At 48.3% G+C, this 26,031-nt stretch overlaps 2 protein-coding genes and 2 long non-coding RNA genes across 17 annotated transcripts in view; 2 read left to right on the forward strand and 2 right to left on the reverse strand.

The window, feature by feature from the left end:
• Nucleotides 1-6,259, forward strand: LOC118947576 (RNA demethylase ALKBH5-like). The gene is made up of 7 exons (XM_036972501.1): nt 1-813; nt 2,069-2,239; nt 3,289-3,430; nt 3,642-3,858; nt 3,936-4,016; nt 4,140-4,262; nt 5,625-6,259. Exons 1-7 carry the CDS (start codon nt 598-600, stop codon nt 5,770-5,772), a joined length of 1,098 nt encoding a protein of 365 aa, XP_036828396.1. The 5' UTR covers nt 1-597; the 3' UTR covers nt 5,773-6,259.
• Nucleotides 6,260-8,609: 2,350 nt separating this feature from the next.
• On the reverse strand, nt 8,610-9,537 carry LOC118947578. 2 transcript variants are annotated; one of them, XR_005041821.1, is made up of 3 exons: nt 9,494-9,537; nt 9,164-9,269; nt 8,610-9,045 (listed from the first exon to the last, which is right to left on the reverse strand). It is a non-coding gene; the product is annotated as an uncharacterized LOC118947578 (long non-coding RNA). The 2 variants fall into 2 exon arrangements; XR_005041822.1 differs by lacking the exon at nt 9,494-9,537 and having other exon boundaries at nt 9,111-9,398.
• Nucleotides 9,538-9,706: 169 nt separating this feature from the next.
• LOC118947577 lies at nt 9,707-12,114 on the reverse strand. 8 transcript variants are annotated; one of them, XR_005041818.1, is made up of 7 exons: nt 12,032-12,106; nt 11,105-11,935; nt 10,739-11,051; nt 10,361-10,685; nt 10,178-10,307; nt 9,954-10,124; nt 9,707-9,835 (listed from the first exon to the last, which is right to left on the reverse strand). It is a non-coding gene; the product is annotated as an uncharacterized LOC118947577 (long non-coding RNA). The 8 variants fall into 8 exon arrangements; XR_005041816.1 differs by having other exon boundaries at nt 11,105-11,983; nt 12,032-12,100; XR_005041815.1 differs by having other exon boundaries at nt 10,739-11,169; nt 11,223-12,114.
• A 3,196-nt stretch (nt 12,115-15,310) lies between these two features.
• The window catches only part of LOC110512416 (mitochondrial dynamics protein MID51-like), a 42,680-nt gene continuing 31,959 nt past the window's right edge, over nt 15,311-26,031 (forward strand). For 2 of the 6 annotated variants that reach the window (XM_036972503.1, XM_036972502.1), the window contains exons 1-3: nt 15,311-15,452; nt 19,479-19,639; nt 19,898-20,063. In XM_036972503.1, coding sequence (XP_036828398.1) covers nt 15,326-15,452; nt 19,479-19,639; nt 19,898-20,063 — 454 coding nt within the window. In that variant the 5' untranslated portion in view covers nt 15,311-15,325. Of the gene's footprint in view, nt 15,453-15,640; nt 15,910-16,511; nt 16,535-19,044; nt 19,098-19,478; nt 19,640-19,897; nt 20,064-26,031 lie in introns of those variants that run through there. The other 4 variants (XM_036972504.1, XM_036972506.1, XM_036972505.1 and 1 more) reach the window with 4 other exon arrangements.

The raw sequence follows: 26,031 nt of genomic DNA on the forward strand, positions 1-26,031 counted from the left end.
GGTTCAGACCCCCCGGGTCAGAGGAATGACAAATGCGTGGTGTTCATAACGAGAGGTGTTGTTTAGTTTTTTTTAACGAGTTTTACTTATATAATAACGATTTAAAAATAAAATAAAAAGCTTCCGTTAAAAATCATATGGACAAGACAACACCGTAAGAACCTAATTATTATTATTTTTTTTACCGATTTTGCCTCGTCACTTGAAATGCCGTTTTTGTACTTCCGACACTGTTGCTGAACGGGTTGCTAACCAGTTAGCCATGCTAACTATCTAGCCTGTATTCACATCAAAATAGTCAAATAACAGGACAGGAATAACGCAACGACTAAACTAATAGACGCAGATTCATTCCGTGTCATTTAACTCGTAAAAATAGTAAACATTTACTACTTGAATCGTTTACTTTTGTTGGTTGGAAAACAACCCGTTTTAAGTGAGCTAAGTTGTTAGCCACATCACAACATAACTACCGTGAGGACGGTCACCGGGAGCCTCCCGGTCCCCGCGTCTACAGACGGACAATTATGGAAGTTAAATAACTATAATATAACCAACTCCTACATTTCATATTGTTCATTATATATAAAATAAAACATGTCAGCCAGTGGTTTCTCCGACCTGCGGGAAAAGCTGAAGTCCATGACTCCTCACCGGGACAATTACAAAAACAAAGTTACCGATAAGGACGACAGCTACAAAAATAGGAAAGTTAAAGTTACCGACGGAGGTAGTAGTAACGGGAACGGCCGGAAGCGGAAGCACCGAGATTCCTCCGAGGATGAGGTCGAGCCTGTGGAGTCCCGTGAGCAGGTATGATGACCCTGAACCTGCCGTTGACACTGAACTTCTCTGAGATGAATCCAATTCAAAGTATGAATCAATATTTCTGTCTTTCCCCCCCACTTTCTTTCTCTCTCTCCCTCCATCTCTCCTTCCATCCATCTCTCTCTCTCCCTCCATCTCTCTCTCCATCCATCTCTCTCTCCCTCCATCTCTCTCTCTCCCTCCATCTCTCTCTCCCTCCATCTCTCCTTCCATCTCTCTCTCCATCCATCTCTCTCCCTCCATCTCTCTCTCCATCCATCTCTCTCTCTCCCTCCATCTCTCTCTCTCCCTCCATCTCTCTCTCCCTCCATCTCTCTCTCCCTCCATCTCTCTCTCCCTCCATCTCTCTCTCCCTCCATCTCTCTCTCCCTCCATCTCTCTCCCTCCATCTCTCTCCCTCCATCTCTCTCTCCCTCCATCTCTCTCTCTCTCCCTCCATCTCTCTCTCCCTCCATCTCTCTCTCCCTCCATCTCTCTCCCTCCATCTCTCTCTCTCTCCATCTCTCTCCCTCCATCTCTCCCTCCATCTCTCTCTCCATCTCTCTCCCTCCATCTCTCTCTCCCTCCATCTCTCTCTCTCTCCCTCCATCTCTCTCCCTCCATCTCTCTCTCTCTCCATCTCTCTCCCTCCATCTCTCCCTCCATCTCTCTCTCCATCTCCATCTCTCTCTCCCTCCATCTCTCTCTCCCTCCATCTCTCTCTCCCTCCATCTCTCTCTCCCTCCATCTCTCCCTCCATCTCTCTCTCTCTCCCTCCATCTCTCTCTCCCTCCATCTCTCTCTCCCTCCATCTCTCTCTCCCTCCATCTCTCTCTCCCTCCATCTCTCTCCCTCCATCTCTCTCCCTCCATCTCTCTCCCTCCATCTCTCTCCCTCCATCTCTCTCTCCCTCCATCTCTCTCTCCCTCCATCTCTCTCTCCCTCCATCTCTCTCTCTCTCCCTCCATCTCTCTCCCTCCATCTCTCCCTCCATCTCTCTCTCCATCTCCATCTCTCTCTCCCTCCATCTCTCTCTCCCTCCATCTCTCTCTCCCTCCATCTCTCTCTCCCTCCATCTCTCTCTCCCTCCATGTCTCTCTCCCTCCATCTCTCTCTCCCTCTCTCTCCCTCCATCTCTCTCTCCCTCCATCTCCATCTCTCTCCCTCCATCTCTCTCTCCCGCCATCTCTCCCTCCATCTCTCCCTCCCTCCATCCACCTCTCTGTCTCTCCATCTCTCTCTCCCCCCCATCTCCCTCCAGGAGGCGAGGCGTGTCCAGAGTGGCATTGTTCAGGTAGAGGTCTTCTCTAAAGAGGACTGTGATGTCATTGAGGGCAAGATAAATGAGGTGGTTGCTAACGGAGAAGCGGGGCTTTACCGGGAACACACCGTAGATCGGGCACCGCTACGGAACAAATATTTCTTTGGAGAGGTGAGGTCACGCACCTGTTGTTCCTCTCTCGGTCTCTACCCCCCCATCTTCCTCTCTGTCTCTAACATTCTCTTTTGCTCTGTCTCTAAACCCCTCTCTTCCTCTCTCTCTCTGTCTCTAAACCCCTCTCTTCCTCCCTCTCTCTGTCTCTAAACCCCTCTCTTCCTCCCTCTCTCTGTCTCTAAACCCCTCTCTTCCTCCCTCTCTCTGTCTCTAAACCCCTCTCTTCCTCCCTCTCTCTGTCTCTAAACCCCTCTCTTCCTCTCTCTCTGTCTCTAAACCCCTCTCTTCCTCCCTCTCTCTGTCTCTAAACCCCTCTCTTCCTCCCTCTCTCTGTCTCCAAACCCCTCTCTTCCTCCCTCTCTCTGTCTCTAAACCCCTCCCTCTCTCTGTCTCTAAACCCCTCCCTCTCTCTGTCTCTAAACCCCTCCCTCTCTCTGTCTCTAAACCCCTCTCTTCCCCTCTCTCTGTCTCTAAACCCCTCTCTTCCTCTCTCTCTGTCTCTAAACCCCTCTCTTCCTCCCTCTCTCTGTCTCTAAACCCCTCTCTTCCTCTCTCTCTGTCTCTAAACCCCTCTCTTCCTCCCTCTCTCTGTCTCTAAACCCCTCTCTTCCTCTCTCTCTGTCTCTAAACCCCTCTCTTCCTCCCTCTCTCTGTCTCTAAACCCCTCTCTTCCTCCCTCTCTCTGTCTCTAAACCCCTCTCTTCCTCTCTCTCTGTCTCTAAACCCCTCTCTTCCTCCCTCTCTCTGTCTCTAAACCCCTCTCTTCCTCCCTCTCTCTGTCTCCAAACCCCTCTCTTCCTCCCTCTCTCTGTCTCTAAACCCCTCCCTCTCTCTGTCTCTAAACCCCTCCCTCTCTCTGTCTCTAAACCCCTCTCTTCCCCTCTCTCTGTCTCTAAACCCCTCTCTTCCTCTCTCTCTGTCTCTAAACCCCTCTCTTCCTCCCTCTCTCTGTCTCCAAACCCCTCCCTCTCTCTGTCTCTAAACCCCTCTCTCTCTCTCTAAACCCCTCTCTTCCTCTCTGTCTCTCACCTCGTCTCGTCTTCCAGGGCTATACATACGGGGCCCAGCTAGAGAAGAGAGGACCTGGTCAGGAGAGATTGTACCCTAAAGGAGAGGTGGACGACATCCCAACCTGGGTTCACGACCTCGTCATCACTAAACTGGTCGCCAGCGGGGTCGTACCTGAAGGTAATAACTTTTAACCTCTAACAACGTGCTCCAGCCCACTTCCTGTCTCCGATTTGACCTTAACTGTGCTCCAGCCCACTTCCTGTCTCAGACTTCACCTTAACTGTGCTCCAGCCCACTTCCTGTCTCAGACTTGACCTTAACTGTGTTCCAGCCCACTTCCTGTCTCCAGGAAAAGCCTGTTGTTGATGATGTTGTTGTTGTCCTGTAGGTTTTGTGAACTCAGCGGTGATCAACGACTACCAACCAGGCGGCTGCATCGTGTCACATGTCGACCCGCTCCACATCTTCGCCCGGCCAATCGTATCTGTGTCCTTCTTCTCAGACTCGGCCCTCTGCTTTGGCTGCCGCTTCCAGTTTAAACCAATCAGAGTGTCTGAGCCCGTCCTGGAGCTTCCTGTCAGGAGAGGAAGTGTTACTGTCCTCAGGTAGGCGAGGGAGGTGGAGAGAGAGAGAGAGTGTGAGAGGGAGAGGTGTGATGTCATAGTGTTCTCTCTCCTCTCAGTGGCTACGCGGCTGATGACATCACCCACTGTATCCGCCCCCAGGACATCAAGGAGAGACGAGCCGTCATCATCCTCAGGAAGTATGTCTGTCACCATGACAACCAAGAGTTAGCAGGTTGACTGTGGCGTCAGGCTATTGCACTAACTCTCTCTCTCTCTCTCTCTGTGTGTGTGTGTCTATGGTGTGGTATGGGTGTGTGCAGGACGAGACCAGATGCTCCCCGTGTAGACCAGAGCCCCTCCCCTAACCCCCCCCCCCCTGAGAGACACGCCTCTCTGAAGGCCAAACGCTCTCACCGCAGAGCTGACCCAGACGCTGCACACAGGTACTCACACACTGGGAGACATACACAGGTACTCACACACTGGTAGACAAACAGGTAGACACACACTGGTAGACATACACTCACACACTGGTAGACATACACTCACACACAGGTACTCACACACTGGTAGACACACACTCACACACAGGTACTCACACACTGGTAGACACACAGGTAGACACACACAGGTAGACACACACTGGTAGACATACACTCACACACTGGTAGACATACACTCACACACAGGTACTCACACACTGGTAGACACACACTCACACACAGGTACTCACACACTGGTAGACACACTCACACACAGGTACTCACACACTGGTAGACACACACAGGTAGACACACACTGGTAGACATACACTCACACACTGGGAGACATACACAGGTACTCACACACAGGTAGACACACACAGGTAGACACACACAGGTAGACACACACAGGTAGACACACACTGGTAGACATACACTCACACACTGGTAGACATACACTCACACACAGGTACTCACACACTGGTAGACACACACTCACACACAGGTACTCACACACTGGTAGACACACACTCACACACAGGTACTCACACACTGGTAGACACACAGGTAGACACACACAGGTAGACACACACTGGTAGACATACACTCACACACTGGTAGACATACACTCACACACTGGTAGACATACACTCACACACTGGTAGACATACACTCACACACAGGTACTCACACACTGGTAGACACACACTCACACACAGGTACTCACACACTGGTAGACACACACTCACACACAGGTACTCACACACTGGTAGACACACAGGTAGACAGACACACACTCACACACAGGTACTCACACACTGGTAGACACACACTCACACACAGGTACTCACACACTGGTAGACACACTCACACACAGGTACTCACACACTGGTAGACATACACTCACACACAGGACCAGAGCCCCTCACCTAACTCCTCCTACCTGAGATACAGGACCAGAGCCCCTCCCCTAACTCCTCCTAGCTGAGATACCAGACCAGAGCCCCTCCCCTAACTCCTCCTAGCTGAGATACCAGACCAGAGCCCCTCCCCTAACTCCTCCTAGCTGAGATACAGGACTAGAGCCCCTCCCCTAACTCCTCCTACCTGAGATACAGGACTAGAGCCCCTCCCCTAACTCCTCCTACCTGAGATACAGGACTAGAGCCCCTCCCCTAACTCCTCCTACCTGAGATACAGGACTATAGCCCCTCCCCTAACTACTCCTACCTGAGATACAGGACTAGAGCTCCTCCCCTAACTCATCCTACCTGAGATACAGGACTAGAGCCCCTCCCCCCCTAACTCTTCTCTCTCTGTCAGACCGAGGGTTCTGGAGATGGATAAGGAGGAGAATCGTCACTCCTCCTCTTCGTCCCGCCTTCATCGCCGTAGCAACAGCTCCGAGAACTACTGGAGGCGGAGCCAAGACGGCGACGTGTCACGCAAGGTCAAGATGCGGCGTCACTGAACACCGGACTGGATGGGCTCAGAGAGAGAGAGAGAGAGAGAGTGTGTGTGTGTGTGAGTGAGGGCGTTGGATCGTCAGTCTGTTAAACCCCCCCCTGCATGCTTGGATGGATGGAACACGCCACGAGGCTGTCAGCCAATCAGAGACTGGCCTGAGGACAGGGGGCGGGGTTACAGTAAGACTGTGGGAAGTTCTGTTGTTGCTACGCTGCCCCCCCCTGTTGCTACGCCGCCCCCCCCCCCCCCCCCCCCCCCCCCCCCCTCCCATGTCCTAGTAAACAGTGTTTCTGTAGGAACTAACTCCTCCGTGGTTCAGTGGACAGAGACCCTATGGGGGAGATGAATGGTGTTTCTGTAGGAACTAACTCCTCCGTGGTTCATTGGACAGAGACCCTATGGGGGAGATGAATGGTGTTTCTGTAGGAACTAACTCCTCCGTGGTTCATTGGACAGAGACCCTATGGGGGAGATGAATGGTGTTTCTGTAGGAACTAACTCCTCCGTGGTTCATTGGACAGAGACCCTATGGGGGAGATGAATGGTGTTTCTGTAGGAACTAACTCCTCCGTGGTTCAGTGGACAGAGACCCTATGGGGGAGATGAATGGTGTTTCTGTAGGAACTAACTCCTCCGTGGTTCATTGGACAGAGACCCTATGGGGGAGATGAATGGTGTTTCTGTAGGAACTAACTCCTCTGTGGTTCATTGGACAGAGACCCTATGATGTTAACAGACTGATATTATCAGAGAACCACAACGTGAAGACTTCATCATTAAGGTGATGTTAACTGACTGATATTATCAGAACCACAACGTAGAGACTTCATCATTAAGGTGATGTTAACTGACTGATATTATCAGAACCACAACGTGAAGACTTCATCATTAAGGTGATGTTAACTGACTGATATTATCAGAACCACAACGTGAAGACTTCATCATTAAGGTGATGTTAACTGACTGATATTATCAGAATGTCTGAACGAACCAGTAGGAATGGCTGAACGAACCAGTAGGAATGGCTGAACGAACCAGTAGGAATGGCTGAACGAACCAGTAGGAATGTCTGAACGAACCAGTAGGAATGGCTGAACGAACCAGTAGGAATGTCTGAACGAACCAGTAGGAATGTCTGAACGAACCAGTAGGAATGTCTGAACGAACCAGTAGGAATGGCTGAACGAACCAGTAGGAATGTCTGAACGAACCAGTAGGAATGGCTGAACAAACCAGTAGGAATGGCTGAACGAACCAGTAGGAATGGCTGAACGAACCAGTAGGAATGGCTGAACGAACCAGAGGAAAGTCAGATCTTTCCCCATAGGGTTTGTCCGTTAGTATCTGTTCCCGGATCAGTGATCTACCCTGTCACCCTGAACCATTATAGGGAGGTAGTATCTGTTCCTGGATCAGTGATCTACCCTGTCACCCTGAACCATTATAGGGAGGTAGTATCTGTTCCTGGATCAGTGATCTACCCTGTCACCCTGAACCATTATAGGGAGGTAGTATCTGTTCCTGGATCAGTGATCTACCCTGTCACCCTGAACCATTATAGGGAGGTAGTATCTGTTCCTGGATCAGTGATCTACCCTGTCACCCTGAACCATTATAGGGAGGTAGTATCTGTTCCTGGATCAGTGATCTACCCTGTCACCCTGAACCATTATAGGGAGGTAGTATCTGTTCCTGGATCAGTGATCTACGCTATCACCCTGAACCATTATAGGGAGGTAGTATCTGTTCCTGGATCAGGGTTTTCCATAGCTCTGGTCCTGGGCGTTCCTCTGCTAACCGCCTGTATCCATGTACCCTGATAATCATAGACAGAGTAGGGGGGGGGGCCCTCCGTCTGCCTGGGGGGGGGACACCTACAGTAGTAACGCCTTGGACCAGAGCTACATCTTCTTCTAGTTTCTCTAAGCCCCTCCCCCCCCGTTCTGCATGTTACGTTGTTTACTACAGGACCTGTTGTTACAGTCACCTCTTTTACTTCTACATCTTTACCTGGACTTTCCCCATTGGTTGATCGTTAGTTATTTTATTGTTAGTTTGGCTGTTGGACAGGCGGGGGTGGGGGGAGAGGGTAGGGGGCGGACAGGCGAGGGTAGGGGGCGAGGGTAGGGGGCGGGGGGCTCGTTCTCTTGTGGACAGATGCACCTAACATAAATGGCATAAGTAGCTGTCTGTCCACAGACTGTTGGATTCGCGAGGAGCTGTTATTTCCCCTGCGCTGATCAATTAGACAAATCACCAATTCTCAGGTGCTGATTTGGCCCGTAGACTTAATGAAACGTCAGAGGGGTGGAGAGGAGTCACGGCAGTACGTTTTTCAAACCCCTCCTCCCTCCAGCACTTTAATTTGAGCATCTGACATCATTAAACACACAGGATTTAACTAAGGGGTGTAACCGTGGTTACAGCTAAACACCTGACCAGGGGCCACGTTCAGTCGCCGAACGTTGTGAAACGTGAGCAGCTAGAAATGTCACGGATAGAGCCGACCACGGTTCCTTATTCTACGTCTGTCAGAGAGGCGTGTTTCTTCTACATAGCATATTTCTACCTGAACGTTTTTCCACACCTTACGTCCCGCTGTAACCTTGGTAACCGTGTCAACACCCCCTTCACCGGTCCGACCGGCCAGTCAAACGTTCTGTTGCATATTCTAGAAAACATATATCTATGCTATATCCCTTTTTATTGTTCAGCTCAAACGGCATCCTGTTCCCTAGGTAACACTACTACTGGCCAGAGGGTCAGCCACCATCCTGTTCCCTAGGTAACACTACTACTGGCCAGAGGGTCAGCCACCATCCTGTTCCCTAGGTAACACTACTACTGGCCAGAGGGTCAGCCACCATCCTGTTCCCTAGGTAACACTACTACTGGCCAGAGGGTCAGCCACCATCCTGTTCCCTAGGTAACACTACTACTGGCCAGAGGGTCAGCCACCATCCTGTTCCCTAGGTAACACTACTACTGGCCAGAGGGTCAGCCACCATCCTGTTCCCTAGGTAACACTACTATTGGCCAGAGGGTCAGCCACCTCATCAGAACCTAATATCTAACAAATGACACAACAAACACCTGATTAACACCTAAAACATAGTGGCTGAAGTAGTGCACTATAATAGGGAATAGGGAGCCGTTCGGGAGTGGGCTGACCTAAAGTAGTGCACTATAATAGGGAATAGGGAGCCGTTCGGGAGTGGGCTGACCTAAAGTAGTGCACTATAATAGGGAATAGGGAGCCGTTCGGGAGTGGGCTGACCTCTTAGTTTGTGTCTGTTCAGATGCCATGATAGGGAATAGGGAGCCGTTCGGGAGTGGGCTGACCTAAAGTAGTGCACTATAATAGGGAATAGGGAGCCGTTCGGGAGTGGGCTGACCTAAAGTAGTGCACTATAATAGGGAATAGGGAGCCGTTCGGGAGTGGGCTGACCTAAAGTAGTGCACTATAATAGGGAATAGGGAGCCGTTCGGGAGTGGGCTGACCTCTTAGTTTGTGTCTGTTCAGATGCCATGATAGGGAATAGGGAGCCGTTCGGGAGTGGGCTGACCTAAAGTAGTGCACTATAATAGGGAATAGGGAGCCGTTCGGGAGTGGGCTGACCTAAAGTAGTGCACTATAATAGGGAATAGGGAGCCGTTCGGGAGTGGGCTGACCTAAAGTAGTGCACTATAATAGGGAATAGGGAGCCGTTCGGGAGTGGGCTGACCTAAAGTAGTGCACTATAATAGGGAATAGGGAGCCGTTCGGGAGTGGGCTGACCTAAAGCAGTGCACTATAATAGGGAATAGGGAGCCGTTCGGGAGTGGGCTGACCTCTTAGTTTGTGTCTGTTGAGATGCCATAATAGGGAATAGGGAGCCGTTCGGGAGTGGGCTGACCTAAAGTAGTGCACTATAATAGGGAATAGGGAGCCGTTCGGGAGTGGGCTGACCTCTTAGTTTGTGTCTGTTGAGATGCCATAATAGGGAATAGGGAGCCGTTCGGGAGTGGGCTGACCTAAAGTAGTGCACTATAATAGGGAATAGGGAGCCGTTCGGGAGTGGGCTGACCTCTTAGTTTGTGTCTGTTGAGATGCCATAATAGGGAATAGGGAGCCGTTCGGGAGTGGGCTGACCTGAAGTAGTGCACTATAATAGGGAATAGGGAGCCGTTCGGGAGTGGGCTGACCTAAAGTAGTGCACTATAATAGGGAATAGGGAGCCGTTCGGGAGTGGGCTGACCTAAAGTAGTGCACTATAATAGGGAATAGGGAGCCGTTCGGGAGTGGGCTGACCTCTTAGTTTGTGTCTGTTCAGATGCCATGATAGGGAATAGGGAGCCGTTCGGGAGTGGGCTGACCTAAAGTAGTGCACTATAATAGGGAATAGGGAGCCGTTCGGGAGTGGGCTGACCTCTTAGTTTGTGTCTGTTCAGATGCCATGATAGGGAATAGGGAGCCGTTCGGGAGTGGGCTGACCTCTTAGTTTGTGTCTGTTCAGATGCCATGATAGGGAATAGGGAGCCGTTCGGGAGTGGGCTGACCTAAAGTAGTGCACTATAATAGGGAATAGGGAGCCGTTCGGGAGTGGGCTGACCTCTTAGTTTGTGTCTGTTCAGATGCCATGATAGGGAATAGGGAGCCGTTCGGGAGTGGGCTGACCTCTTAGTTTGTGTCTGTTCAGATGCCATGATAGGGAATAGGGAGCCGTTCGGGAGTGGGCTGACCTCTTAGTTTGTGTCTGTTCAGATGCCATGATAGGGAATAGGGAGCCGTTCGGGAGTGGGCTGACCTCTTAGTTTGTGTCTGTTCAGATGCCATGATAGGGAATAGGGAGCCGTTCGGGAGTGGGCTGACCTCTTAGTTTGTGTCTGTTCAGATGCCATGATAGGGAATAGGGAGCCGTTCGGGAGTGGGCTGACCTAAAGTAGTGCACTATAATAGGGAATAGGGAGCCGTTCGGGAGTGGGCTGACCTCTTAGTTTGTGTCTGTTCAGATGCCATGATAGGGAATAGGGAGCCGTTCGGGAGTGGGCTGACCTAAAGTAGTGCACTATAATAGGGAATAGGGAGCCGTTCGGGAGTGGGCTGACCTCTTAGTTTGTGTCTGTTCAGATGCCATGATAGGGAATAGGGAGCCGTTCGGGAGTGGGCTGACCTCTTAGTTTGTGTCTGTTCAGATGCCATGATAGGGAATAGGGAGCCGTTCGGGAGTGGGCTGACCTCTTAGTTTGTGTCTGTTCAGATGCCATGATAGGGAATAGGGAGCCGTTCGGGAGTGGGCTGACCTAAAGTAGTGCACTATAATAGGGAATAGGGAGCCGTTCGGGAGTGGGCTGACCTCTTAGTTTGTGTCTGTTCAGATGCCATGATAGGGAATAGGGAGCCGTTCGGGAGTGGGCTGACCTAAAGTAGTGCACTATAATAGGGAATAGGGAGCCGTTCGGGAGTGGGCTGACCTCTTAGTTTGTGTCTGTTCAGATGCCATGATAGGGAATAGGGAGCCGTTCGGGAGTGGGCTGACCTCTTAGTTTGTGTCTGTTCAGATGCCATGATAGGGAATAGGGAGCCGTTCGGGAGTGGGCTGACCTCTTAGTTTGTGTCTGTTCAGATGCCATGAGGATGATGATGATGACATGTATGTAACCATCGTTTGTAATAAGATGTACAGTTGAAAGACATTTATGAACAGAGCTGACTGACTGGCTGGTTTACTGCCTGGTTTACTGCCTGGTTTACTGCCTGGTACACAGAGGAACCGTGGACTGTATAACGTGTCCTATTGGTACACTGTTCCCTGTGCTGTGCTCTTTGCTAGACCAGGGGGGGGTAGCACAATGGGTCCTGGTCAAACCTAGTTCACTACAGGAAGCCATTTGGGATGCAGGTGAGTGTGGGGGGGGGGTTTGTTCAGTGAAGCCCTGTTGTAAACCTGCTGTTAGACCAGGGGGGGGTTATTCAGGGAAGCCCTGTTGTAAACCTGCTGTTAGACCAGGGGGGGTTTGTTCAGGGAAGCCCTGTTGTAAACCTGCTGTTAGACCAGTTGGGGTTTGTTCAGGGAAGCCCTGTTGTAAACCTGCTGTTAGACCAGGGGGGGTTTGTTCAGGGAAGCCCTGTTGTAAACCTGCTGTTAGACCAGGGGGGGTTTGTTCAGGGAAGCCCTGTTGTAAACCTGCTGTTAGACCAGTTGGGGTTTGTTCAGGGAAGCCCTGTTGTAAACCTGCTTTTAGACCAGGGGGGGTTTGTTCAGGGAAGCCCTGTTGTAAACCTGCTGTTCGACTGACAGGGTTCATGTATAAAGAACTGTGGACTGATACATAATAGTAATGATCTGTTTAGGTTTTAGTTTAAACTGTAAAAAAAAGAACTGTTCCACAAAAATGCTTCCGTTTTAAAATAATATCTTCCTAAACTGTTTCTCTTCTTATTGGACTGAGTGGTTGTAAAGTTATACTCCTCCTGGGAGAGGTGGACAGGACCAGAGGGACAGGACCAGAGTGGGACTGGACCAGAGTTAGTGGTTGTAAAGTTCTACTCCTGGGAGAGGTGGACAGGACCAGAGTGGGACAGGACCAGAGGGACAGGACCAGAGTTAGTGGTTGTAAAGTTCTACTTCTGGGAGAATTGGACAGGCTCAATGGGACAGGTCTAGGTCCAGAGTGACAGGCTCAACTGGACAGGTCTAGGTCCAGAGAGTGACAGGTCTAGGTCCAGAGTGACAGGCTCAATGGGACAAGTCTAGGTCCAGAGAGTGACAGGCCCTGGGAGTGACAGGCCCAGAGAGTGACATGCCCAGAGTGACAGGCTCAACGGGACAGGTCTAGGTTCAGAGTGACAGGCCCAGAGAGTGACAGGCCCAGAGAGTGACAGGCCCAGAGAGTGACAGGCTCAACGGGACAGGTCTAGGTTCAGAGTGACAGGCCCCGAGAGTGACAGGCCCAGAGAGTGACAGGCTCAACGGGACAGGTCTAGGTTCAGAGTGACAGGCCCAGAGAGTGACAGGCCCCGAGAGTGACGGGCACAGGTGTGCAGGACAAAAAGGGTCAACTCCGCTCCATTATTCATTTGTCAGATGGCTCAGTCATCACAAAACACACTAATATTGACAATAATGATTTACTGATCTACTGTGTACTCTGGTGCCACAAAGAGGACTTGGACCCTTAAATGCACATGGAGAGCGAACATGAATGACATGCATGTCAATCTCTCCTGGCTCAAAGTAGAGTAGAGGTTGACTTCATCGCTACTTGTTTTGGTAAGAGATATGCTGACATGCTGAATGCACCGAGCTCTCTGTTTAAGACACAAGACATGCCATGCCACCAGAGGTCTGTTTTAAATTACTGGCACACAGCTCAGACACCCATACATACCCCACAAGACATGCCACCAGAGGTCTGTTTAAATTACTGGCACACAGCTCAGACACCCATACATACCCCACAAGACATGCCACCAGAGGTCTGTTTAAATTACTGGCACACAGCTCAGACACCCATACATACCCCACAAGACATGCCACCAGAGGTCTGTTTGAACTACTGGCACACAGCTCAGACACCCATACATACCCCACAAGACATGCCACAAGAGGTCTCTTCACAGTCACCAAGTCCAGAACAGACTATGGGAGGCACACAGTGCTACACAGAGCCATGACTACATGGAACTCTATTCCACAGTACTACATAGAGCCATGACTACATGGAACTCTATTCCACAGTACCACATAGAGCCATGACTACATGGAATTCTATTCCACATCAGGTAATAACAGGGACTGAAGAAAAAACAGGCACAGACACATGACAACACACACGTTCACGTGGATTTTGTGTTGTAGATATGTGGTAGTAGAGTAGTGGCTTGACACTCAATGTGTTGTGAAATGTATTGGAATGGTTTACTTTTTTTATATATAACTGCCTTCACTTTACTGGACCCAGCTAGCTGCAGGAACTAATGGGGATCCATAATAAACCCCAGGAAGAGTAGCTGCTGCCTTGACAGGAACTAATGGGGATCCATAATAAACCCCAGGAAGAGTAGCTGCTGCCTTGGCAGGAACTAATGGGGATCCATAATAAACCCCAGGAAGAGTAGCTGCTGCCTTGGCAGGAACTAATGGTGATCCATAATAAACCCCAGGAAGAGTAGCTGCTGCCTTGGCAGGAACTAATGGGGATCCATAATAAACCCCAGGAAGAGTAGCTGCTGCCTTGGCAGGAACTAATGGGGATCCATAATAAACCCCAGGAAGAGTAGCTGCTGCCTTGGCAGGAACTAATGGGGATCCATAATAAACCCCAGGAAGAGTAGATGCTGCCTTGGCAGGAACTAATGGGGATCCATAATAAACCCCAGGAAGAGTAGCTGCTGCCTTGGCAGGAACTAATGGGGATCCATAATAAACCCCAGGAAGAGTAGCTGCTGCCTTGGCAGGAACTAATGGGGATCCATAATAAACCCCAGGAAGAGTAGCTGCTGCCTTAACAGGAACTAATGGGGATCCATAATAAACCACAGGAAGAGTAGCTGGTGCCTTGGCAGGAACTAATGGGGATCCATAATAAACCCCAGGAAGAGTAGCTGCTGCCTTGGCAGGAACTAATGGGGATCCATAATAAACCCCAGGAAGAGTAGCTGCTGCCTTAACAGGAACTAATGGGGATCCATAATAAACCCCAGGAAGAGTAGCTGCTGCCTTGGCAGGAACTAATGGGGATCCATAATAAACCCCAGGAAGAGTAGCTGGTGCCTTGGCAGGAACTAATGGGGATCCATAATAAACCCCAGGAAGAGTAGCTGCTTCCTTGGCAATAACTAATGGGGATCCATAATAAACCCCAGGAAGAGTAGCTGCTGCCTTGGCAGGAACTAATGGGGATCCATAATAAACCCCAGGAAGAGTAGCTGCTGCAGGAACTAATGGGGATACATAATAAACCCCAGGAAGAGTAGCTGCTGCCTTGGCAGGAACTAATGGGGATCCATAATAAACCCCAGGAAGAGTAGCTGCTTCCTTGGCAATAACTAATGGGGATCCATAATAAACCCCAGGAAGAGTAGCTGCTGCAGGAACTAATGGGGATCCATAATAAACACAACAACAACCAAAATAAGAGAAAAAACGCGGGATTATACGCTAATTAATGATCAAAACCAGGTCGAATTAATGTTCTCCGCAAATTGAAAAGGTAATAACTCTGAAATGTCCAACTTGCTAACTATTTGAACACAGGCAAACCAGTTAGTTAGCAGGTCGGAAATGTCCTAGTTCCGACTAAATTATGTTTTACACACAATATTTTTATGCGTGTTTTGGGGTAAAATATAAATAAATACAACTCCCACCCCTTCAGCTGCAAAGACCCCAAACGTCAACGTCAGAACATAACGTCTCCTGCCATTGGTCCGCCTGGTTGTCAATTACATGGACAATGTAATGGGCGTATTCCTCTGCACAGGCGTTTCTTCCGCCTGCCAGATTTTTAATTTAATTTTTTATTAACAACAAATCAATACATAAAGCACATGAGAGAACACAAGCATACAAACAATGGACAATCGAGCTAGGGGGTACAATATCACATTACAATTACACAAGGACCTTAAGGGACATGCATACACTTACAATTCTAACAGCTTTTTTGTCCCGCCTGCCAGATCTTACAACGCCTTGACAGGTATTTTACGTATCATCTAAGAACATATATATAGCCATATATATATATATATATATATATATATATATATATAATAATTACAAATATATATATATATATAATATTCTTAGATTAAAAAATATATATATATTCTAAGAACATTATATATCTTTTTTTAAATTGTAAATCTAAGAACATTATATATATATATTATTTTTTTAAATATGTTTTAATATATTTTTAATTTTTAATCTAAGAACATTATATGCCATCCGATGACGTGAGGCATGTAACGTCTGCGAGAGGGGATCCGACCCTAGGTAACCGTAACTATGTATGACGTGTGTTCTTTTCATGGTGACAGATAATCAAAAGACAAGATATGGTCGACTAGTCGGCTAAATAACGGTGCTTTTATATTTTTATTTTAACAAAATGGATTGGAGTTTGAATACAATATAGCAGAAGTTGTAGATTGGTGAGTAGTCCCCGAACAGCTAAGCTAAATGATAACAACAGCTGTAGCTAGCTAACGTAATGTGGCTAACTTAGCTAGCTAACGTAATGTGGCTAACATAACTAGCTACATGGCTAACAAGTTTCTCTTGTTAGGATGCAAAACAAAAGTTTTGTCCCGCTCATGTTGATGTGCGGTGAGATCCGGGCCGCTGTCTTTTCACAGTAACGTTACAGCGTTTTTACGGATAGTTGATTTACTGCTAACCAGCTAACCTAGCTAGTTTCAAAACAAACGTTTAAATGTACGGCGCCCATCCCACCAAACCAGACCAGCTGCAATTAAACACTGGGCGAAGGGGAGATAAACAGAGACGGTTCACCTGTATTAGCTTTGTAACTACTATCTCAGGCTAGCTAGCTATCACACACGTCCTCTTAACCTTGTCAATAGATATGGCTACAGCGAGTTAGATATATCGACCCCGTTATGTTGATGTGTGTTATTGTACTAGAAAAGGGTCAACATTTGGTGAATGAATAGCTAGCTCCCTTTCTCAGCTGATGCCTGGAATTTGGAATTGGACAACGTGTCTCGGGTTGCACATACTGACACAGGGAGAATAAGTCAATATGGTCCATGGCAGATACATATGTAGAGAGTTTGGACGTTGAGGTTCTGGTCCCTGGTAGTTGGTTGGTGGTTGTTATATCTGAGCAGGTCCAGGAATATACAGTAGCTGGAATATAATGTGACCTGCACAAATGGAGCTCATCTCAGTCTTTAAATAGACTGGGCTGAATCCCAAATGACACCCATTTCCCTATATAGTACACTACTTTTGGCCAGGGCCCATAGCACTCCTTTCCCTATATAGTGCACTACTTTTGGCCAGGGCCCATAGAGAATAGGGTGCCATTTGGGATGAAGTCTTGGGCTCCGTCTAGTGCCAGGGTAGCCAAGGGGACATCCTATGACCTGACTCTGCTTTCTGTCAGAATGATCTGCTGAGGCTATTTCTGTCTGCCAGGTGCAGCAGGAGATAAATATGACACCAACAGAAAACGGTCACGTAGAGCTGGGAAAGGAAAGTGTGACACAGGCCTGTCAGTCAACACCAGAGATAGGACTGGTTCAGTCTCCGGGATCTAGACCTGTCACCTCCTATCTCTGGTGTTGACTGATAGGACTGGTTCAGTCTCTAGGACCTAGACCTGTCACCTCCTATCTCTGGTGTTGACTGACAGGACTGGTTCAGTCTCTAGGACCTAGACCTGTCACCACCTATCTCTGGTGTTGACTGACAGGACTGGTTCAGTCTCTAGGACCTAGACCTGTCACCTCCTATCTCTGCTGTTGACTGACAGGACTGGTTCAGTCTCTAGGACCTAGACCTGTCACCTCCGGTCTCTGGTGTTGACTGACAGGACTGGTTCAGTCTCTACGACCTAGACCTGTCACATCCTATCTCTGGTGTTGACTGGTTCAGTCTCTAGGACCTAGACCTGTCACCTCCGGTCTCTGGTGTTGACTGACAGGACTGGTTCAGTCTCTACGACCTAGACCTGTCACCTATCTCTGGTGTTGACTGACAAGACTGGTTCAGTCTCTAGAACCTAGACCTGTCACCACCTGTCTCTGGTGTTGACTGATACGACTGGTTCAGTCTCTAGAACCTAGACCTGTCACCACCTGTCTCTGGTGTTGACTGACAGGACTGGTTCAGTCTCTAGAACCTAGACATGTCACCTAGACATGTCACCTATCTCTGGTGTTGACTGACAGGACTGGTTCAGTCTCTAGGACCTAGACCTGTCACCACCTGTCTCTGGTGTTGACTGACAGGACTGGTTCAGTCTCTAGGACCTAGACCTGTCACCTCCTATCGCTGGTGTTGACTGATAGGGCTGGTTCAGTCTCTAGGACCTAGACCTGTCACCTCCTATCTCTGGTGTTGACTGATTAGACTGGTTCAGTCTCTAGAACCTAGACCTGTCACCTCCTATCTCTGGTGTTGACTGATTAGACTGGTTCAGTCTCTAGAACCTAGACCTGTCACCTCCTATCTCTGGTGTTGACTGGTTCAGTCTCTAGGACCTAGACCTGTCACCTCCTATCTCTGGTGTTGACTGACAGGACTGGTTCAGTCTCTAGGACCTAGACCTGTCACCTCCTGTCTCTGGTATTGACTGACAGGACTGGTTCAGTCTCTATGACCTAGACCTGTCACCTCCTATCTCTGGTGTTGACTGGTTCAGTCTCTAGGACCTAGACCTGTCACCTCCTATCTCTGGTGTTGACTGGTTCAGTCTCTAGGACCTAGACCTGTCACCTCCTATCTCTGGTGTTGACTGACAGGACTGGTTCAGTCTCCGGGACCTAGACCTGTCACCTCCTATCTCTGGTGTTGACTGACAGGACTGGTTCAGTCTCCAGGACCTAGACCTGTCACCTCCTATCTCTGGTGTTGACTGACAGGACGGGTTCAGTCTCTAGGACCTAGACCTGTCACATCCTATCTCTGGTGTTGACTGACAGGACTGGTTCAGTCTCTAGAACCTAGACCTGTCTCCTCCTATCTCTGGTGTTGACTGGTTCAGTCTCTAGGACCTAGACCTGTCACCTCCTATCTCTGGTGTTGACTGGTTCAGTCTCCGGGACCTAGACCTGTCTCCTCCTATCTCTGGTGTTGACTGGTTCAGTCTCCGGGACCTAGACCTGTCACCTCCTATCTCTGGTGTTGACTGACAGGACTGGTTCAGTCTCTAGATGCTAGACCTGTCACCTCCTATCTCTGGTGTTGACTGATAGGTCTAGGTTCTGGAGACTGAACCAGTCGTATACAGTACCAGTCAAAAGTTTGGACATTGTAGAATAATAATGAAGGCAAAAATCATGGTTTGTGCTTAGTGGGACTATAATTTGTTTTTCAACAGGACAATGACCCAACACACCTCCAGGCTGTATAAGGGCTATTTGACCAAGAAGGAGGGTGATTGAGTGCTGCATCAGATGACCTGGCCTCCACAATCACCCGACCTCAACCCAATTGAGATGGTTTGGGATGAGTTGGACCGCAGAGTGAAGGAAAAACAGCCAACAAGTGCTCAGCATATGTGGGAACTCCTTCAAGACTGTTGTAAAAGCATTCCTCATGAAGCTGGTTGAGAGAATTCCAATAGTGTGCAACACTCTCATCAAGGCAAAGGGTGGCTACTTTGAAGAATCTCAAATATATTTAGATTTGTTTAACACTTTTTTTGTTTACTACATGATTCCATATGTGTTATTTCATAGTTTTGATGTCTTCACTATTATTCTACAATGTAGAAAATAGTAAAAATAAAGAAAAACCCTTGAATGAGTAGGCGTGTCCAAACCCGACTGCTCAGAGGCGTCTGCAAGGTCCTAAAGCCTCGTTTTGTTTCACATTTCAATGATAAAACTGGGGGGGACAAAAATGCCATTTCAGAATTTGGGGTGGGGGGGGGGGCATCTCCCCAGTGAAAGTTACGCCCCCCTGCCTATACATATATATCCCTCAACAGAAACGGAAAGTCATCTCTCTCTCTGCTTCTTGTTTCTATCAGGTGACTCTGCCGGACAGGAAGTGATGGACTTCCGGTGGGGGAGGAGCCGGGGCGAGGAGGGCATCGCCGTGGTGATAAACTTCCTGCTGGCTAATGCCCGATTGGTCCTGGGAGTGGGAGGGGCCGCGGTGCTGGGCATCGCTACGTTGGCTGTCAAGAGGGTGAGAGAGAGAGAGTGTGACTTTCATCTGACTGAAAAAATCAACTATCATCATAATTACTCATTACCGTTTTGTAGGTATTTAAGTCAGTCACAATTTACCCACAATGCATCACAGATTTTATGCACTCAAACAGGGCCTGTGTGTGTGTGTGAGAGAGAGCATATGTGTGTGTCTGAACGATGGAAGTTCAGGTTTATAATGTGTGTGTAGTTGATAGAATGTGCAGGTTTATAATGTGTGTGTGTGTGTCTGTAGTTGATAGAACGTGCGGGCCGAGCGGCGGAGGACGAGAAGGTGGAACAGAAGATGTCAGAGAGCTGGGAGGAGCTTGGCTTAGTCTCCGCCTCCCCCAAGTCCATAAGGAAGGGGCTGGAGAGTGTGGTCATGAAACATGTCGCCAAGGCAACCAAACCACAGAAAGGTACAGGACACTGATCACCACACCACTAATGATCCAGAAAGGTACAGGACACTGATCACCACACCACTAATGATCCAGGAAGGTACAGGACACTGATCACCACACTACACCACTAATGATCCAGAAAGGTACAGGACACTGATCACCACACTACACCACTAATGATCCAGAAAGGTACAGGACACTGATTACCACACTACTAATGATCCAGAAAGGTACAGGACACTGATTACCACACCACTAATGATCCAGAAAGGTACAGGACACTGATCACCACACCACTAATGATCCAGAAAGGTACAGGACACTGATTACCACACTACACCACTAATGACCTAGAAAGGTACAGGACACTGATCACCACACCACTAATGATCCAGAAAGGTACAGGACACTGATCACCACACCACTAATGATCCAGAAAGGTACAGGACACTGATCACCACACCACTAATGATCCAGAAAGGTACAGGACACTGATTACCACACCACTAATGATCCAGAAAGGTACAGGACACTGAGTACCACACCACTAATGATCCAGAAAGGTACAGGACACTGATCACCACACCACTAATGATCCAGAAAGGTACAGGACACTGATCACCACACCACTAATGATCCAGAAAGGTACAGGACACTGATTACCACACCACTAATGATCCAGAAAGGTACAGGACACTGATCACCACACCACTAATGATCCAGAAAGGGACAGGACACTGATCACCACACCACTAATGACCCAGAAAGGTACAGGACACTGATCACCACACTACACCACTAATGATCCAGAAAGGTACAGGACACTGATCACCACACCACTAATGATCCAGAAAGGTACAGGACACTGATTACCACACCACTAATGATCCAGAAAGGTTCAGGACACTGATTACCACACCACTAATGATCCAGAAAGGTACAGGACACTGATTACCACACCACTAATGATCCAGAAAGGTACAGGACACTGATCACCACACTACACCACTAATGATCCAGAAAGGTACAGGACACTGATCACCACACCACTAATGATCCAGAAAGGGACAGGACACTGATCACCACACCACTAATGATCCAGAAAGGTACAGGACACTGATTACCACACCACTAATGACCCAGAAAGGTACAGGACACTGATCACCACACCACTAATGATCCAGAAAGGTACAGGACACTGATCACCACACCACTAATGATCCAGGAAGGTACAGGACACTGATCACCACACTACACCACTAATGATCCAGGAAGGTACAGGACACTGATTACCACACTACACCACTAATGATCCAGGAAGGTACAGGACACTGATCACCACACTACACCACTAATGATCCAGAAAGGTACAGGACACTGATCACCACACTACACCACTAATGATCCAGAAAGGTACAGGACACTGATTACCACACTACTAATGATCCAGAAAGGTACAGGACACTGATTACCACACTACTAATGATCCAGAAAGGTACAGGACACTGATCACCACACCACTAATGATCCAGAAAGGTACAGGACACTGATTACCACACTACACCACTAATGACCTAGAAAGGTACAGGACACTGATCACCACACCACTAATGATCCAGAAAGGTACAGGACACTGATCACCACACCACTAATGATCCAGAAAGGTACAGGACACTGATCACCACACCACTAATGATCCAGGAAGGTACAGGACACTGATCACCACACTACACCACTAATGATCCAGGAAGGTACAGGACACTGATCACCACACCACTAATGATCCAGAAAGGTACAGGACACTGAGTACCACACCACTAATGATCCAGAAAGGTACAGGACACTGAGTACCACACCACTAATGATCCAGAAAGGTACAGGACACTGATCACCACACCACTAATGATCCAGAAAGGTACAGGACACTGATCACCACACTACACCACTAATGATCCAGAAAGGTACAGGACACTGATCACCACACCACTAATGATCCAGAAAGGGACAGGACACTGATCACCACACCACTAATGATCCAGAAAGGTACAGGACACTGATTACCACACCACTAATGACCCAGAAAGGTACAGGACACTGATCACCACACCACTAATGATCCAGAAAGGTACAGGACACTGATCACCACACCACTAATGACACAGAAAGGGACAGGACACTGATCACCACACCACTAATGATCCAGAAAGGTACAGGACACTGATCACCACACCACTAATGACCCAGAAAGGTACAGGACACTGATCACCACACCACTAATGATCCAGGAAGGTACAGGACACTGATCACCACACCACTAATGATCCAGAAAGGTACAGGACACCGATTACCACACCACTAATGATCCAGAAAGGTACAGGACACTGATCACTACACCACTAATGATCCAGAAAGGTACAGGACACTGATCACCACACCACTAATGATCCAGAAAGGGACAGGACACTGATCACCACACCACTAATGATCCAGAAAGGGACAGGACACTGATTACCACACCACTAATGACCCAGAAAGGTACAGGACACTGATCACCACACCACTAATGATCCAGAAAGGGACAGGACACTGATTACCACACCACTAATGACCCAGAAAGGTACAGGACACTGATCACCACACCACTAATGACCTAGAAAGGTACAGGACACTGATCACCACACCACTAATGATCCAGAAAGGGACAGGACACTGATCACCACACCACTAATGACCCAGAAAGGTACAGGACACCGATTACCACACCACTAATGATCCAGAAAGGTACAGGACACTGATCACCACACTACACCACTAATGATCCAGAAAGGGACAGGACACTGATTACCACACCACTAATGACCCAGAAAGGTACAGGAAACTGATTACCACACTACACCACTAATGATCCAGAAAGGTACAGGACACTGATCACCACACCACTAACGATCCAGAAAGGTACAGGACACTGATCACCACACCACTAATGACCCAGAAAGGTACAGGAAACTGATTACCACACCACTAATGATCCAGAAAGGGACAGGACACTGATCACCACACCACTAATGATCCAGAAAGGTACAGGACACTGATTACCACACCACTAATGACCCAGAAAGGGACAGGACACTGATCACCACACCACTAACGATCCAGAAAGGGACAGGAAACTGATTACCACACTACACCACTAATGATCCAGAAAGGTACAGGACACTGATCACCACACCACTAATGATCCAGAAAGGGACAGGACACTGATCACCACACCACTAACGATCCAGAAAGGGACAGGAAACTGATTACCACACCACTAATGACCTAGAAAGGTACAGGACACTGATCACCACACCACTAATGATCCAGAAAGGGACAGGACACTGATCACCACACCACTAACGATCCAGAAAGGTACAGGACACTGATCACCACACCACTAATGACCCAGAAAGGTGCAGGAAACTGATTACCACACTACACCACTAATTATCCAGAAAGGTACAGGACACTGATTACCACACCACTAATGATCCAGAAAGGTACAGGACACTGAGTACCACACCACTAATGATCCAGAAAGGTACAGGACACTGATCACCACACCACTAATGATCCAGAAAGGTACAGGACACTGATTACCACACCACTAATGATCCAGAAAGGTACAGGACACTGATCACCACACTACACCACTAATGATCCAGAAAGGTACAGGACACTGATCACCACACCACTAATGATCCAGAAAGGGACAGGACACTGATCACCACACCACTAATGATCCAGAAAGGTACAGGACACTGATTACCACACCACTAATGACCCAGAAAGGTACAGGACACTGATCACCACACCACTAATGATCCAGAAAGGTACAGGACACTGATCACCACACCACTAATGATCCAGGAAGGTACAGGACACTGATCACCACACTACACCACTAATGATCCAGGAAGGTACAGGACACTGATTACCACACTACACCACTAATGATCCAGGAAGGTACAGGACACTGATCACCACACTACACCACTAATGATCCAGAAAGGTACAGGACACTGATCACCACACTACACCACTAATGATCCAGAAAGGTACAGGACACTGATTACCACACTACTAATGATCCAGAAAGGTACAGGACACTGATTACCACACTACTAATGATCCAGAAAGGTACAGGACACTGATCACCACACCACTAATGATCCAGAAAGGTACAGGACACTGATTACCACACTACACCACTAATGACCTAGAAAGGTACAGGACACTGATCACCACACCACTAATGATCCAGAAAGGTACAGGACACTGATCACCACACCACTAATGATCCAGAAAGGTACAGGACACTGATCACCACACCACTAATGATCCAGGAAGGTACAGGACACTGATCACCACACTACACCACTAATGATCCAGGAAGGTACAGGACACTGATCACCACACCACTAATGATCCAGAAAGGTACAGGACACTGAGTACCACACCACTAATGATCCAGAAAGGTACAGGACACTGAGTACCACACCACTAATGATCCAGAAAGGTACAGGACACTGATCACCACACCACTAATGATCCAGAAAGGTACAGGACACTGATCACCACACTACACCACTAATGATCCAGAAAGGTACAGGACACTGATCACCACACCACTAATGATCCAGAAAGGGACAGGACACTGATCACCACACCACTAATGATCCAGAAAGGTACAGGACACTGATTACCACACCACTAATGACCCAGAAAGGTACAGGACACTGATCACCACACCACTAATGATCCAGAAAGGTACAGGACACTGATCACCACACCACTAATGACACAGAAAGGGACAGGACACTGATCACCACACCACTAATGATCCAGAAAGGTACAGGACACTGATCACCACACCACTAATGACCCAGAAAGGTACAGGACACTGATCACCACACCACTAATGATCCAGGAAGGTACAGGACACTGATCACCACACCACTAATGATCCAGAAAGGTACAGGACACCGATTACCACACCACTAATGATCCAGAAAGGTACAGGACACTGATCACTACACCACTAATGATCCAGAAAGGTACAGGACACTGATCACCACACCACTAATGATCCAGAAAGGGACAGGACACTGATCACCACACCACTAATGATCCAGAAAGGGACAGGACACTGATTACCACACCACTAATGACCCAGAAAGGTACAGGACACTGATCACCACACCACTAATGATCCAGAAAGGGACAGGACACTGATTACCACACCACTAATGACCCAGAAAGGTACAGGACACTGATCACCACACCACTAATGACCTAGAAAGGTACAGGACACTGATCACCACACCACTAATGATCCAGAAAGGGACAGGACACTGATCACCACACCACTAATGACCCAGAAAGGTACAGGACACCGATTACCACACCACTAATGATCCAGAAAGGTACAGGACACTGATCACCACACTACACCACTAATGATCCAGAAAGGGACAGGACACTGATTACCACACCACTAATGACCCAGAAAGGTACAGGAAACTGATTACCACACTACACCACTAATGATCCAGAAAGGTACAGGACACTGATCACCACACCACTAACGATCCAGAAAGGTACAGGACACTGATCACCACACCACTAATGACCCAGAAAGGTACAGGAAACTGATTACCACACCACTAATGATCCAGAAAGGGACAGGACACTGATCACCACACCACTAATGATCCAGAAAGGTACAGGACACTGATTACCACACCACTAATGACCCAGAAAGGGACAGGACACTGATCACCACACCACTAACGATCCAGAAAGGGACAGGAAACTGATTACCACACTACACCACTAATGATCCAGAAAGGTACAGGACACTGATCACCACACCACTAATGATCCAGAAAGGGACAGGACACTGATCACCACACCACTAACGATCCAGAAAGGGACAGGAAAC

This window comes from Oncorhynchus mykiss, unplaced genomic scaffold (assembly GCF_013265735.2).
Source record: "Oncorhynchus mykiss isolate Arlee unplaced genomic scaffold, USDA_OmykA_1.1 un_scaffold_169, whole genome shotgun sequence".
Classification (NCBI taxonomy): domain Eukaryota; kingdom Metazoa; phylum Chordata; class Actinopteri; order Salmoniformes; family Salmonidae; genus Oncorhynchus; species Oncorhynchus mykiss.